The sequence below is a fragment of the Lytechinus variegatus genome, chromosome 14 (genome assembly GCF_018143015.1).
Source record: "Lytechinus variegatus isolate NC3 chromosome 14, Lvar_3.0, whole genome shotgun sequence".
Taxonomy (NCBI): Eukaryota; Metazoa; Echinodermata; class Echinoidea; order Temnopleuroida; family Toxopneustidae; genus Lytechinus; species Lytechinus variegatus.
The window spans coordinates 8,941,133-8,956,241 of NC_054753.1; the positions used below are offsets into that span (position 1 = coordinate 8,941,133).

At 38.0% G+C, this 15,109-nt stretch overlaps 1 protein-coding gene across 1 annotated transcript; it reads left to right on the plus strand.

Moving 5' to 3' along the window:
* Nucleotides 1-163: 163 nt before the first annotated feature.
* On the plus strand, nucleotides 164-13,338 carry LOC121428054 (cationic amino acid transporter 3-like). The gene is made up of 5 exons (XM_041624627.1): nucleotides 164-472; nucleotides 8,212-8,406; nucleotides 9,139-10,665; nucleotides 10,934-11,042; nucleotides 12,890-13,338. The coding sequence occupies exons 2-5, from the start codon at nucleotides 8,236-8,238 to the stop codon at nucleotides 13,126-13,128; spliced, it is 2,046 nt and encodes a 681-aa protein (XP_041480561.1). The 5' UTR covers nucleotides 164-472; nucleotides 8,212-8,235; the 3' UTR covers nucleotides 13,129-13,338.
* Nucleotides 13,339-15,109: the final 1,771 nt, after the last annotated feature.

A 15,109-nucleotide genomic window follows, 5' to 3' on the forward strand; every position in this document is an offset into this window, starting at 1 on the left:
GCCAAACTGGAGGCAACTAATCTGACAAGATTGGGTATCCAGCTCCAGCTGGAAAATACATCGATTCGATTGGTCGAAATCACGACCCCAGGTCAAAATACATCATGTCTTGAAAATGCTGATTGGCTGACGATGATCAAGATGGGAGGGGCTTAGATACTACAATTTCTTCGCGTGTGATTTCAAGGTGTTTGAAGGTCATGACACCGAAAGATAACTGGAAAAGAATCGGCTAATATTTTGCGTTGAGTTTCATTCTGTTAGAATCACATCAATAGGAGGGCAGGGCGTGTGGCATTGCAATTTCCCGCAATTTCGTTAATTGACTAAAAAATGGTTTGTGACAATCATCATCTGAAACGGATCTAAGAAGATGAAAACCTGTTGATTACATTGATCAGAAATCGAACAAGAAGTCGGTCTTTGGGTCAGGAAGGAACTGTGTTGTGTTCAGACGGATATTCATTACTAGGTAAGTCCTGAGGCTCATCTCTTTGGTGTTACATATTTATGTATAAAACGTCTACCGAACCGAATAGGCCTATACGATGGTCATCTTTAATAAATATGATCGTGATTAGTTTAGGAAGTCCCTTTTTTCAATCATTTAATGTAAGAAGGTAATTAAAAAAAAGCGGTAGAAGGGATAGTCAAAAGGAGACGAAGAAGATGAAGAACAAGGATGAAATTAAGGGGGAGAGGAAAGAAGGTAATGAAGAATCAAAAGGAGAAGAAGAAATAAGAAGAAGTAGTAGTAGGAGAAAAAGAAGAAGAAGAAGAAGGAAAAACGAAGAAGGGGAAGGGAAAGGAGGAGGAAAAGAAGGAGGGGGAGGAGGAGTAGTAGTAGTAGAAGAAGAATAAGTAGTAAAATAAGATATAAAGAACAAGGAAAAATAGAAAAAGAAGGACGAGGGGAGGGTGAGAGAAGGAAAAGAAGAAGAACGAGGGTCTAGAACAAGACGAAGAAGAAGCAATATAGAAATATGAAAGGGATACAAAAAAGAGAAGGGGAGCATGAGGAGAGAGCGCTCGTGTGTAGGGATAGGTAGAAGGCTTGATACAGGGTGGAAAAGTTAAGAACAGAGAGAAGAGAACAATGCAGGAGATAGAGAGGCAAGGGCACCGGAAGCGGCGGGGGGGCAGGGGGTGGGGCACTTGCCCCCCCCCCCAATAAAATTTTTGGGGGGCAAAACGAGATTTTGCCCCCCCCCCCCTGAAAGTAGAAAAATGATAAATTATTTAAGGACAAAAGTAAACGAAGGTACTTTTCTGCCTGAAAATTGTCATTTCCATTGTCAAAAATGAAAAAAAAATTGCCCCTGACGGGGCAAATACACTATCATAGTAAGCCTCGCGTCTTTTGACGAACAATTCCTCTGTGAAACATACCTTTGATAAGCCCCTTTTCCATCTTATTACAGTGTGATAACGTTTAACCTTTTAATAAATACATTTCAGACTAAAAGCGAATGGCAAATTGATAGTGGTCCACCAATGATTAGGTTTATAACTCTATGATGCTGGATGTGTCGTCTAACAAACGCGCGGCCGCCCAAACGCTCAGACCCACTCAGACCGGACCCGATATCACTAACGCGCGTGAACACTGGTTACTCGAGCAACATATGAAATCTATGTCCGGGGGGGGCACTTACATTGACGAGTGGATACCATGCGCGACCAAAAAACACGTAAAAAGGATGTCTTTTTCACGATAGGGCACGTTACGTACGTAACGTGATAAGTGTGTCAAAAACGCAAAAATAATGAAAAAAAGGTATCTATTTCGCTAGGAAAATTACGTCTTTAGGGTCGAATTTGTGGGGATGATAAAACAAAATTAATTTTTTTTATAAAGGATGTCCTTTTTGCCCCAACACTTCGTGTTTAGAGTCTGATTCGCGCAAGGTGTAGAAGATGGGGGTCGTACTAAACCAAATAAGGTAAAGCAGACGACCGAAGGACCCGTAACAATAAAACATTCCTGTACTTATTTAGGGGTTCATTTCAGGGAATATTTGCTAAGAGTATCGTTTTGTTTCCAATACTTGTTAAGGGTAGGGTTTCACACGCCAATACTTGTTAAGGGGTGCATTTTCAGAATATGGAAATTACGTGTTTAGGGTGCTTTTCGAGACCCCATGGTCGCGCAAGGTATCCACTCGTGAATGGAAGTACCTCCCCCGAGATCTATGTCATATAGCTGTCAAGTCCAGAAACCATAACATCTCGAGAAACTTGTTTCAATATTTTAATTTCAACTAAATATAAATTGAGTTAATACAGTGATAACAAGTCAGTGCCCTAAAGAAAATACCAAGGTCATTTCAACTCAATATAGACATCAGAAAATTACACACAGAATAATCATGTGTAGAGGATTATAATTTATAATTTTTGAAAATGGTTAATCCCACTCGAAAGCAACTTACAGATAATGTTTAGACATGAAAAACAAATAAAATCATCTGTGAAAGTGTCTTCTTGACCGGACTCATATTATCCGAGATATGAATAAAAATGTAATAAAGAATATAAAAGACCAAAATAAGCGCTACAGTACTGCTCTACTATAAAAAAAAAACTTAAGATATTTTCACAGCCCCGTATTTTCCTCTATTCCTTTTCATTGGCATGATTGGAAGGCGTTTTGTCTGATACTATTTCAGCTCATATGATATAGCACTTATGTATTTTAGATTCCAAAACTTCTTCCCATTACCTGTTACTAATCAGATCGAGATGGCAGCTATATATGTTCTCTGGTTCATCCCAGCTTTTGTTATTCATGGACGTTTGCAAAAATAAAAAAAAAATCCGGGAGTGGGTGGGGCTGCAAGACCTAAATTTTCGAAGAAACTTAAGAGCGAGGGGGTTTGTGATGGGGGAGCTTTTGCATTTTCTACAATAAAATTGAAGGATTTCGTGCACACTTTTGATGAATTTTGCCCTCACGATCGGCGGCCCCCGGCTGCGTACGGTCATGTTTGTCATCTTAAAGTCTTTAAAAGGGCTATATTACATTGGTTTGAAACAATTTCGTTTGCAATATAAGGCTCGTAATTTGCTGGAACTGCGACCCTGATCATGAAGAAACACCAGTCTGGGTCAGACTGGAGGAAACAGAAGGAGCAAAAAGAACTCCAAGACTGTTTAATTCTCAAGAAATTAATTTTTGAATGCTCTTAGAAACGCAACTTTTATACTCCATTTTTACACAAAGTCCTTACCGGGGGAGGGGGTCCCACAGCCTCTCCCGCTCGATCGCTTCGGTATCTCACGCTGTCAAAAATATTGTGCCCCCTTCGAGATTTTGCCCCCCCCAAAAAAAAAAATGAAAGTATTCCGGCGCACCTGGAGAGAGGGAGAGAGAAAGAGGGGGAGGGAAATACGAGATGGGCTCATCACAACGATGTCATGACTTTTCCCCCGGTGTCAATTGCTCCGATATTAAATCCGCATACTAATTGAATGGCAAACTTCAACATTTGAATAAACAATATACTTACCCTAAGGTCTGGATTAGTCTCAGGACTTTAAAACAGAGGGTCGTGGGTTCGAATCCCAGCCATGGCGTAGTTTCCTTCAGCAAGGAACCCGTCCAAAGTGTGCTGCACTCGACCCAGGTGCACGTAAATGGGTACCGGCAGGAAGTATTTCCTTAAAAAGCTGAGTGCACCTGAATAGTAGCCTAGCTTATCCGGGTCAGTGGCGTAACTACGGGGGGGGGCATGGGGGCACGTGCCCCCCCCCCCCATCGGCTGGCAAAAAAAAAACGGGGAAAAGGAGAAAAAGAGGGAGAAAAGAAGAGAAACGTAGTCGGGATGAATAAATTTTGTCCATTATAAATGTTATATTATATTATAATTATGTTATTACATAAGAAGCATTTTTCATAACTTTAGGAAACATTATTTGCTCAGGGCCTATGTCTTTATTGTTTCTGGTGCTCGCATAGACTGTTTAACGAGATATATAATCCTGTTGTACTAAAACCTCCCGTTTTCAAATCAATATACTGTACACCAAATATATTTCCTCGCTATTCGAGTTATTATTATTTCATGTAGTGACATTTGCTTCTTTTTCATGACTACTTAAAGTTTTTTAAGGTCTTAATGTAAAACATTTCCTGTCCGTACTAACGTTCGCATTAGTTGATTGGTGAGATGACTGCTCTTCATGAATTCCTAAAATCAGTCCTTTCAATGACCATTTTTCTGATCTCAGTATCAAATTTTTAAGCTCGCGCTTCGCGCTCGCATCATTTGGTTAGTGAAATACGTACGATCTTAGTGAATTCCTGCAAACAAGCCATATAATGCCCCTCTTCAGGACTGAATTTCCTAAATTATCAGCTCGCGCTTCGCGTTCGCAGTATTGCATTAGAGATGCGTATGATAATCATGATTACCATGTCTACAAAAAGTGCTAAATGTGTTTGGATGTAATTCTAACTCAGCAAAGGATGGTACTAGCATTAGATGACTATGCTGAGATATGTATACTCTTAATAGATTCCTAAAAAAAATGTATATTCCCCGTTTGGGGTCAGTATATACAAAAATTTCAGCTCGCGCTTCGCGCTCGCATCGTCTGTTTAGCGAGGCAGGTACGTATCATTACAAAAATGTTGCTTATAATGCCCCTTTTTAGGTCTGAATATAAAAAATTTTCAGCTCGCGCTTCGCGCTCGCTTCATTTAATCAGTGAGATACATATACGTGACACTGCATATCCTTAAAATGTCTCTATTAGGTCAGTAGTATACCTGGCAACTGAGCGCGCTTCGCGCTCTCCCTAAGTGACTCTAAATTTTTGCTGGTGCCCCCCAATACCGTGACCCACGGTATGCCACTGATCCGGGTAGTAATGATAGCAAGGCCCGCTGGGAGAATAGTTTTTGGAACTGAACTGGCTACCCTGGGTAATATACCGTTATTATTAATATCATCATAACATAAAACCATATGGCAATCTTGATAGCAATCCTGAATACCATAGAAGTAAAAATATACAGAAACAAGGGGAGCTCGTTTTGGTTGCAGAGGTGTATCATGTAGGGAGGGTGCAAAATGCATGTACACTAGAAGGTGCAAAGTTACATTTTTCAGGAATTTTCTTCATCTTTTGGGGTGTATAAAAAAAAGAACAAAAACACTCTAAAAATGAAATGTTAAATCAGCAATTGAGAGGTTGGAGGAGTGACACCCTTTTCTAAAATAAATGTTATATCCTATCCAACATTGCATATAAAGCTGAATACAACAATTGCCAAGCAACCTCTGTTTCTGTTTCTGTTTGTGGTAACTCCCGTAGGAACTCGGCAGGACAGCATTTTTTTTGCTGGTAAACGCCAAGCTGGTATATAAACCAATTACCTTGGAAACATTTTACGTTTAGGTTAATCAGTCATAGGGGCTGACGTAATAGACGACAGATATCACTCTTGGGCCTTTTTATCAAAGTGGAGACAATGGCAGAGTTGGGATTCGAACTCACAACCTTGCGATTATAAGTCCAATGCTCTAACCACTGGACCACACGACCCGTAATTTAAGTGTTGGACCATTTTAAATGATTTATGCAACATTAAGAAAAGTTTGTCACTCCTACTACCTATTTAATGTTGATTTAACATTTCAGTTTTCAGAGTGATGATGCTATCGGTACCGGTGCGTTGGCTCAGTTGGTAGAGCGTCCGTCTCGCAACCGGGAGGTCGGGGTTCAAACCCTGGCCGCGTCAAACCAAAAGACGTTAAAAGGTCGGAGTTGCCGCGACCCTGTTTTGGCGTTTAACGATTAAAAGGATAGCCTCGTCGATCTGGCGCTGCACAGCGGCTGTCTGGCCCACGATCGATTGGGCAAAGTAAATTTTCGGAGTATTTCATGTCTATTTCGAACAAGAAAATATTGATTTTCATTTTCAGTGTTGCATTTAGGGTGCAGGCTTGAACTTTTAGGTGTGAAAATATCATTACTACCAGAGTACAAGCGATACTGCTCACTTTAACACCCCTGTACATGAAGACGGAGTCTATGCAGCGACTCGTTGATTAATATAAACATTTTTGTCTGTGCTTGAATTCTCAAACAAAATCGTGCCAGAAAACTCATCATCCGGGTCAAAGATCTTAAAACAAATGAGAAATTATGTCTATGATTTGGGATCGGAAGAATAGTAATTTGAAACATGCGACTACTGGAAGATTCTTTGGTTGCACTTGTCACCTTAGTGCGAAGTCAAAATAGTGTTGGTTTGTAATTCCTTTTAAATTAAATGCAATCATTATAATAGTTTTTGTCACATATGAAGCAAAATTTATTGATTTTGTTATCAAAGGGGTAATATTTTTCATAAAACTGTTACCGTAACAGAGAACAAAATTCATTTGTTTGTAACCAGATTTTTCTTACATTTAATGAAGAAAGCAACTATACGGTGCATATATTTAAATGGTTTTTATTTTGGATACGTTTGAATATAAAATAATTTCTCCTCTATTGTAATTATCATAACAAACGTTACAAATTATTGTTTTTGTATCATATGTAATAATTACAAAATGGTTACCATTAGATAACGAGGACTATTGGTAACGAACGTGATCGCACGCATCATAGTGTGGAAAGCTTTCCAGTCAAAGGTTCTCTGTTTTCATTATATTTTGTACAACATTATTCATCACTCGGTGTTAATGATGCTAAACAATATAAATGTATATTCAAATTTGAACCAAAAATATGTATTAACATTTTTCTAAAAAACATTGTACAAATGTGCACAAGATCATTCTATTTCAATTTCTAATACGGTCTCGCGTGTACAAATTTGTTTACATTAATTGAAGTTTCTATTTCTTGCCCCCTAGAAAACGATATAGGCCAAAACAAAAAGCATAAATGTAAGAGAAACCTTATTCAGTCCAATTCACAGTTTATTTATAGGGCATATCGGTGTGCTATTACAACTACACTCTGAAAAATAGGGGGTTGAATTTGAACCTTATATAGGGGTTAGTAGCAGCCCAAGCGGTGCTAACGAGTGTAATTACCTTAAAGGGTGCAGTCAGTGACATAATTCTCAACGTCAAGTTTTATGCACCTCAAAGGGTGAAAAGTTGCATATTTTAGGGTGCAAATGATAATAAAATGGGGTTTTTTTTTGCACCTTTTTGAACCTAGGGTACAAGATTACGTACCGAAACCTTCAATTTTTCATTCAGAGTTCTTAATTTCTTAATATGTAGGGTATTGTAATATGATTTTCGTTTGGATTCTTAACATGCTAAATGGAAGAAAACCTAACTTTTCCACCACGTTTCATCTCGTGATTTTATTCGTTATCATAACAGCAATAATAATTATCGATTAATCTGTTTAAAACAAGCTCGTGTCTCGTAACACGTGTTTATACAATTTGTTGTTGCATATAATTCATCATGATAAAGTTGAAATACAAACCAGACTAATTAACCAGACTAATAACTAATTACATTATTGTTTGAAGTTATGTAAACGTTGGCACGTAGCCAAAAGTGTGGTGCTTCTTAAAATAACCTTTTCAACTTGGTTGTTTATGCTCAGAGTATTTGCTGATCTAAAATTAGAATCATAACAACTCCTTTATCAGATTTTTATCTTTCAAAATGGGTACAGAAAAATTGCAAAGAAAATAATGTCGTCAACTTTTGACGTTTCATTGGGAGAATATCAGTCGTTTCTAGACGCGATCTGTAAAACAGGTTTCCTGTATTTTCTATTTAATAAATTAATACTCTTTATAAACTTGAATGGCCAAAACCTTCTGGCCAAGATTTATTTAGAAACTAACAATTTGACTTACGTTTAACAAATCAATTTCAAATCTCATTTTCTTACGTTGCATTATTAAATGCGGTTTACATTTGCTGTATTTTTTACTAAAACTTTCAAACAAGCTTTCTATGTGACTTTCAATATTCGATACTTTAATGTCATCCTATTATGTGAAGTGATGGAAATATGAAATAATTGATTTATCTTAAATCCAGAAACTATCTTCAATTACGTTTGGATGTTCACATCATGTCACTTATTTCGTGTAATATTCTAAATTGTTATCATTGTCTCATATGAACAGTCCGTTTTAAGTTCAGATAAAATGACTACAAAATGTTAAAATAAAAAGTTTGCAATAAATACAATATTTCTATCTTTTCTTTAATGCAGATAATAGCTTCTAAATCGGCAATAATGACGTCATGCTCGTCACTTCGTCAGCTCGGTCGCACCGTCTGCCGACAGAAGAAAGTTGAATACGATCTCAGTTCGACACCTCTCGATCGATGTCTCTCCACGGCCGATCTATCGCTCATTGCTATCGGTTGCATGCTGGGATCCGGTGTTTATGTATTGACAGGAGAGGTAAATAAACAACAAGATTCGAAACAAACAAACAACACACACCTTCACACACAATAAAAATATATACATAAATTTCATTGAATAAATTTTATACATTTCAATTGAAAATATAGGCCTACAAATGTATATTTGCTGTACATATATTTTTGAAAGTAAACTATCTTCCAAAATGTGTATTGAATCGATATTTGTGAGTAGAATTTTTTAACAATTTTTTCATATCAATGTCAATGGTCTTGATTGTGTTTATCGACTGGAAAGCGGAGGATACGGAATCCAAGGGCATCAGTAAAAAGGGATCATACAAAAAAAACTTTAAAAAGTTTGGTAAAATATATTTGTGAAGTACTTTTTTTAAAAGATGATACAATACAACTCTATCACTGCTCAAGGAAGAGTATAATTATCTTCCACAAAATTCTCTAACTTTCTATGACTTTTTAAAAATTATTCCATTCTTCCTGATTATCTTCTTCACTCACCCCTATATAAAAAGATTTATAATGAATGTCCAAGAGTGACTATTAAAATGTGAAGGATAAATGCATTTCAGCATGATTTGAGAAGTAAATTGCCAAATGTTTCCCTTAGGCCAATTTCGTCGTCGTCGTTTTTTTTTCCTTCTTATGGCTGACAAAGACTGTTCGATTTGCAAAAATAACCATGTCATAAGTTGCGTTCATACACAATATTGATCTACATTAATCATATCAACGTTACCTTTGTCTCTAGATTGCTGGTGAAATGGCCGGGCCTGCCGGCACCGTCTCATTCTTGATATCCGGTCTCGTAGCCCTGATGGCAGCAATGTGCTACATGGAATGTGCAACACGCCTTCCGGAGACGGGTGCCTCCTACCTCTACGCCTACGTCAGCTTCGGCGAGATCTTCGCCTTCATGATCGGGTGGAACGCCATCATTCTCAGAGTCATGTCTGTTGCGCTAGTCTCACGAGGCTGGAGTGCTTACTTCGACAACGTCATCAACGGCGTGGTGGGAAATTGGACAGTCGAGGTAATCCTCGATGGAGAGCCTTGGGACTCGCCTCTGCTTGGGAACTACCCGGACTTCCTGGCTGCAGGAATCGCAGTTCTAGTGTGCATCCTAGTCGCGGTTGGGACGTCTATCTCCGCCCGCGCCAATGGTTTCTTCGTCACCATCAACGTCATCACCGTCGCACTCGTGCTCGTCACCGGATTCGTCTACGCCGACTTTGATAATCTCACGCATCCTGATGGGTACTTCCCGTTTGGTTTCAACGGCATCTTGACAGGTGCTGCGGCTTGTTTTACCGGCTACTGCGGTTTTGAAGCGGTTGCATTCAGCGCCGAGGAGGCCAAGGATCCAAGTCGAGGACTTCCCATCGGCGTCATCATAGGTTTCCTGGTATCCATGCTGTGCTACTCAGGTGTTCTCTTTTCCCTGACAGCAATGGTACCGTACACTGATATCAACGTTGAATCTCCCTTCGTATCTGCCTTCGGAGCGGTAGGGGCAAACTGGATGCAGTATGTTGTCGCGGTAGGAGCACTTTGCAGCATGACTGGATGCATCATCAACTGCGTCTTCTGCGTCGCTCGATGCATCTACGCTCTTGCCAGGGATGGGCTTCTGCCAAAGTTCCTCGGATACACACATCCGGTGTCAAAGACACCCGTAACATCGACCCTTTTCGGTGGAAGCTTGTCCGTCGTCATCACCATCTTCATCGACTTCGTCTCCCTGATCCAGTTCCTGTCTCTTGTTGCCTTCATAGAGTTCATCATCGTAATCGCCTCGTCGATCATGCTGCGGTACCGTCCCGACCAAGATGTCAGTGGCTATGCTTCCTTAGGTGGCAGTAACACTCACGTAACGGAAGTCAGTCATGTCCCGAACGGCAGCATACAGAGTGCCAGTGCACCGAATGGTGGCACTCCCAACGGGAAAGGTCACCACCACCATCGTCACCATCGCAACAGCGCCGAGACCACACCTTTGCTTAACACCAACGGGAAACCGCATCCGAAAAGGTGTTACCAGGACAGCAGCTTGAAAAGAATGGGTGCCGCCAACCCTGGTCCAACCGTCGCTCTATCCATCATCGGTTTTGTTGGCTTCTCCTGCGGCGCTATGGTGCTCCTGTCCTATTTTTTCGAGGAGATCAGTTCGGGGAGCGTGCCATACATCTGCGTCCTTGTCGCGTTTCTTCTCCTTACAGTCACTTCTTGTATACCTTTGGTCAGGCTGCCTCAGTATGGGGAAAATGTGCCTTTCAAGGTAAGCAACAATTTTTTAAATCGATTTAATTTCTTTTACATATTCCAACTACGCTTCTTTACACATCAATTCAAGATCTTAATGACGACGTAATACAATCGTACGATTAACTACCTTTGAAAAAATATATATATGTTATATTTGTTTATACGAGATATGCAAACATCACTTCTTCCAAAATCGATTATATCAGTTGCGATGTGTTCGGGGCCTTAAGCATGATGGTATATAAATGAATGTAGATACAGTATTTTTTTTCATATTACAGGTACCTCTAATGCCATATTTCCCTCTTGTTAGTCTCCTTGCGAATGTTTTCTTGATGGTACAGTTCAGCGCCATTGCTTTCATTGAATTTGGTATCTGGACAGCCATTGGTAAGTGATAAGTCTATCAATTAAGTAATTACGACGTAAATGTAGATGACATAGGGGAAATTTAAAGGTTATTCTACGAATGGTTTCAAAACTTCATTGATTGATGTATCGATTGATTTATTTATTGGTTGGTTGGTTGGTTGATTGATTAATGGATTGATAGATTGATTGGTCAACTGGTTGAATAATCAATTTATTTTTTATTCATTCGTTAGCTGGTTGATCGGTTGATTCATTCATTGGTTAATTGATTTGTTGGTTGATTCATTCACTGGTTGATTGATTTGTTGGTTTATTCATTCATTGGTTAATTGATTTGTTGGTTGATTGATTGATTGGTTGATTGGTTGATGTATGTGTTGGTTGGTTGATTGGTTAATTGATTTGTTGATTGGTTGATTGATTGATTGGTTGATCGGTTGATTGGTAAATTCATTAATTGGTTAATTGAGTTGTTAAATGATTGATTGGTTAATTGGTTGATGGTTGAATGATTCATTGGTTGATTGATTTGTTGGTTGATTAATTGATTGGTTGATAGGTTGAATGACTAATTAGTTGATATATTTATTGATTATTTGGTTGAATGATTGATTGGTTGATTCATTCTTTGGTTAGTTGATATGTTGGTTGATTCATTGATTGGTGAATTGATTTGTTGGTTGATTTCTTCATTGGTTAATTGATTCGTTGGTTTGTTGATTGATTGATTGGTTGGTTGATTGATTTGCTGGTTGATTGATTGATTGATTAATTGATTGATTAATTGATTGGTTGGTTGATTGATTGATTGATTGATTGGTTGGTTGATTGATTGATTGATTGGTTGGTTGGTTGATTGATTTGCTGGTTGATTGATTGATTGGTTGGTTGGTTGATTGATTGATTGATTGATTGATTGATTGATTGATTGGATGGTTGATTAATTGATTGATTTGCTGGTTGATTGATTGGTTAATTGGTTGATTAATTCATTGGTTGATTGATTTGTTGGTTGATTGATTGATTGATTGATTTATTGATTAATTCATTTATTGGCTGGTTGATTGATTGGTTGATTGATTGGTTGGTTGGTTGATTGATTGATTGGTTGGTTGGTTGATTGATTTGCTGGTTGATTGATTGATTGGTTGGTTGGTTGGTTGATTGGTTGGTTGGTTGATTGATTGATTTGCTGGTTGATTGATTGGTTAATTGGTTGATTAATTCATTGGTTGATTGATTTATTGATTCATTCATTCATTGGCTTGTTGATTGATTGATTGGTTGATTGATTTGTTGATTGATTGGTTAACTCGTTGATTAGTTGGATAATTGATTGATTGGTTTATTCGTTCATTGGCTGGTTGATTAGTTGATTGATTGATTGATTGATTGACTGTTGGTTGATTGATATGTTTATTGATTGGTTGATTGATTGGCTAATTTGTTTCTTGTTTGATTGGTTGGTTGAATGATTGATTGATTGATTAATTGGTTGATTGGCTAATTAGTTGATTTGTTGAACGATTCATTGTTTGATTGATTTGTTTAATTTGTTGGTTGATTTATTCATTTGTTTATTGATTCATTGGCTGGTTGGTCGATTAATTTATTCATTTGTTTATTGATTCATTGGCTGGTTGGTTGGTTGATTGATTCATTGGTTGGTTGATTGATTCATTGGCTGGTTGGTTGATTGATTGGTTAATTGATTTATTTATTGGTTAATTGTTTGTATTGATTCATGTCTTAACATTTCTAAACTTCTTACTATATTTTGTTCATAAATTCGTTTTCCAATCGGCTTATTTCCGACGGTTTTTTGTCTTCTAAAGCTGTATTTTGTATCATTTTTGTTTCCACAGGACTGGTCGTCTATTTCATCTACGGTGTCAGGCACAGTCACGAATCCGACAATTACAAACATCGGATATCAAGACACGTAGACGTACAACCGAATGGTGATGTTACGGAATCGATACCGATAACAAGGGACTTCGAGACCTCGGATCGTGGTTCACGACGATCGAGCGCCGATAACAACGCATACTGGGCAGGCGATAGTCTGATGACGTCATCAGAAACGAGCTTTGCCGGTTGTTGACGAGAGGTGACGAGATTTGACGAGAGATGACGAAATATTGAGTTTCGGATTTTCAATGATCATTACAGTTGTGTCATTTATCTAACATCCGTCTTATCAGTGAAAAGTGTTGAGATATATTCATCCTTTTATACAAAGATTGTACCCCAATGTGGAACCAAAAGTTGAAAAAATTATATTATTTCGTTAAGGAATGTTGCTTATTGGTATTGTTGGAATGTTGCTTATTGGTATTGTTGGTGTTCATTCTAAATATCGATGAATTACCTCTAAACGTCCCACAGGAAAGAAAATTTCAGAAATAAATCTGAATTGCATATGGTTTCTGAAAATCATGTACGATTTAGAAATACTTTATCATTGGTTGGTCAACCTTAAGTCTAAATGCAGATAAAAATGCAAATGATTATGCAAATACGTACATTTATAATGTTTTGAATCTATATTTATCTTTGAAACATATTTCCGTTCATACTCCCGTTAAAAGAATGATTATGAGTAACCAGCTGTACCATTAAACCATTGCTGTCTATCGAAATATTGCATGTCATTTTTTTTGTTATTAATGTCATAAAAGATAGATACCCTCTTGTTTTATACCACAATTGTGTTAAATCTAAATATGTTTTGGGGTCAACTGGGAATGAATGATATTAACTGAAACTAGTAGAATGTATTTTGTATTCCTCCTTTCTATTTTCATGTCAGATTGGTACCATTAATTGCTTAGTTGATTTCGTGTTACATAGAATTTAATGACTACGTGGAGAAGTGTATATAGAACACTCTGAAAACAAATCAGTAAAAAATGACTAGTTAATAGGGTCAGTTGGGTGCAACTGTTATTCTAATCATATTTGACTATTTTCTAGTCATATTTTACTCGAGCAGAGTTATTTCTGACTAGAATATATGTCAGAAATGTGACTAGAGATATCAGTTGCACCCATCTGACTACTGGTCTAGTCAGTTTGACTGATATGTTTTAAGAGTATAATCTTTTATCGTTTTCATCTAATCAAGCACGAATGCTCATAGTCTGATATACAAGTTGGCATCGTAGCCATAGGCGGCGGAAGCGGGGGAGACAGGTTCCCCTAAATTTGAGGCGGGGGGACGTCCCCCCCCCCCCTTAAATTTTTAGTTGATAACCTTTTTTTTTTGCTTGTCAAAGTTTAACGTGTTTCCATCACAAAATTTCAGGTGGACCCCCCCTAATTTTTTTGGGTTCCGCCGCCAATGATCGTAGCTCAGAATTCGCATTAAATTTTGCATTACCCACCCCTATCGCTATCTGTCTCTCCATGCCCCCCCCCCCCCCCTCTCCATATTAAAATCGCTGTATGTGGATTCGATTCTGAACAAGTGCAATGTATAGAAAACTCAGCTGAAATAGCCCATGTTCCATTAATACCGTGGGATTTTTGCCGGAATATACAATGACGTTATCATGTATTACATCTGTTTCACGAAAGTAGATGAGCAAACAAGGCAAAATAAATACTCCACATTTCAAAGCTTGTTTATACGGCTCAATGTGCTTTGTCAGAACTTGTGTATGTGTGTTAATTAACATTGACACTATTTATCCCATTTATTTGAAAAAAATCTATTTCTTCCCGCTTCCTCTGAAATCTTGTCCTTTCTCTTTCATCTCTTATATTGTTCGAAACCTTGCTATTCCTATCAATTCTGCGTTCCTCATTTTCCCATTTTAACTTATAACCAGTCTTCAGAGTATGAAGGGCAAGTGATGATTCACTGTCTCAGTCTTTCCGTTTTCTATATACTTTGTTTTCATCACCTCCCTTCCACATCTCCTATTGCGACTTTCTCTCCCTCTCTCTTTTATTCGAACTTGAGATTTATTTAAATTTTGACATTCAAAAGATATTAAATTTGAGATCAATCGTAACTCGAGTTTGATTTCAATCCATTGAACCTCTTTTAATTCTTGAAAATATGATTTTAGGGAAATGGG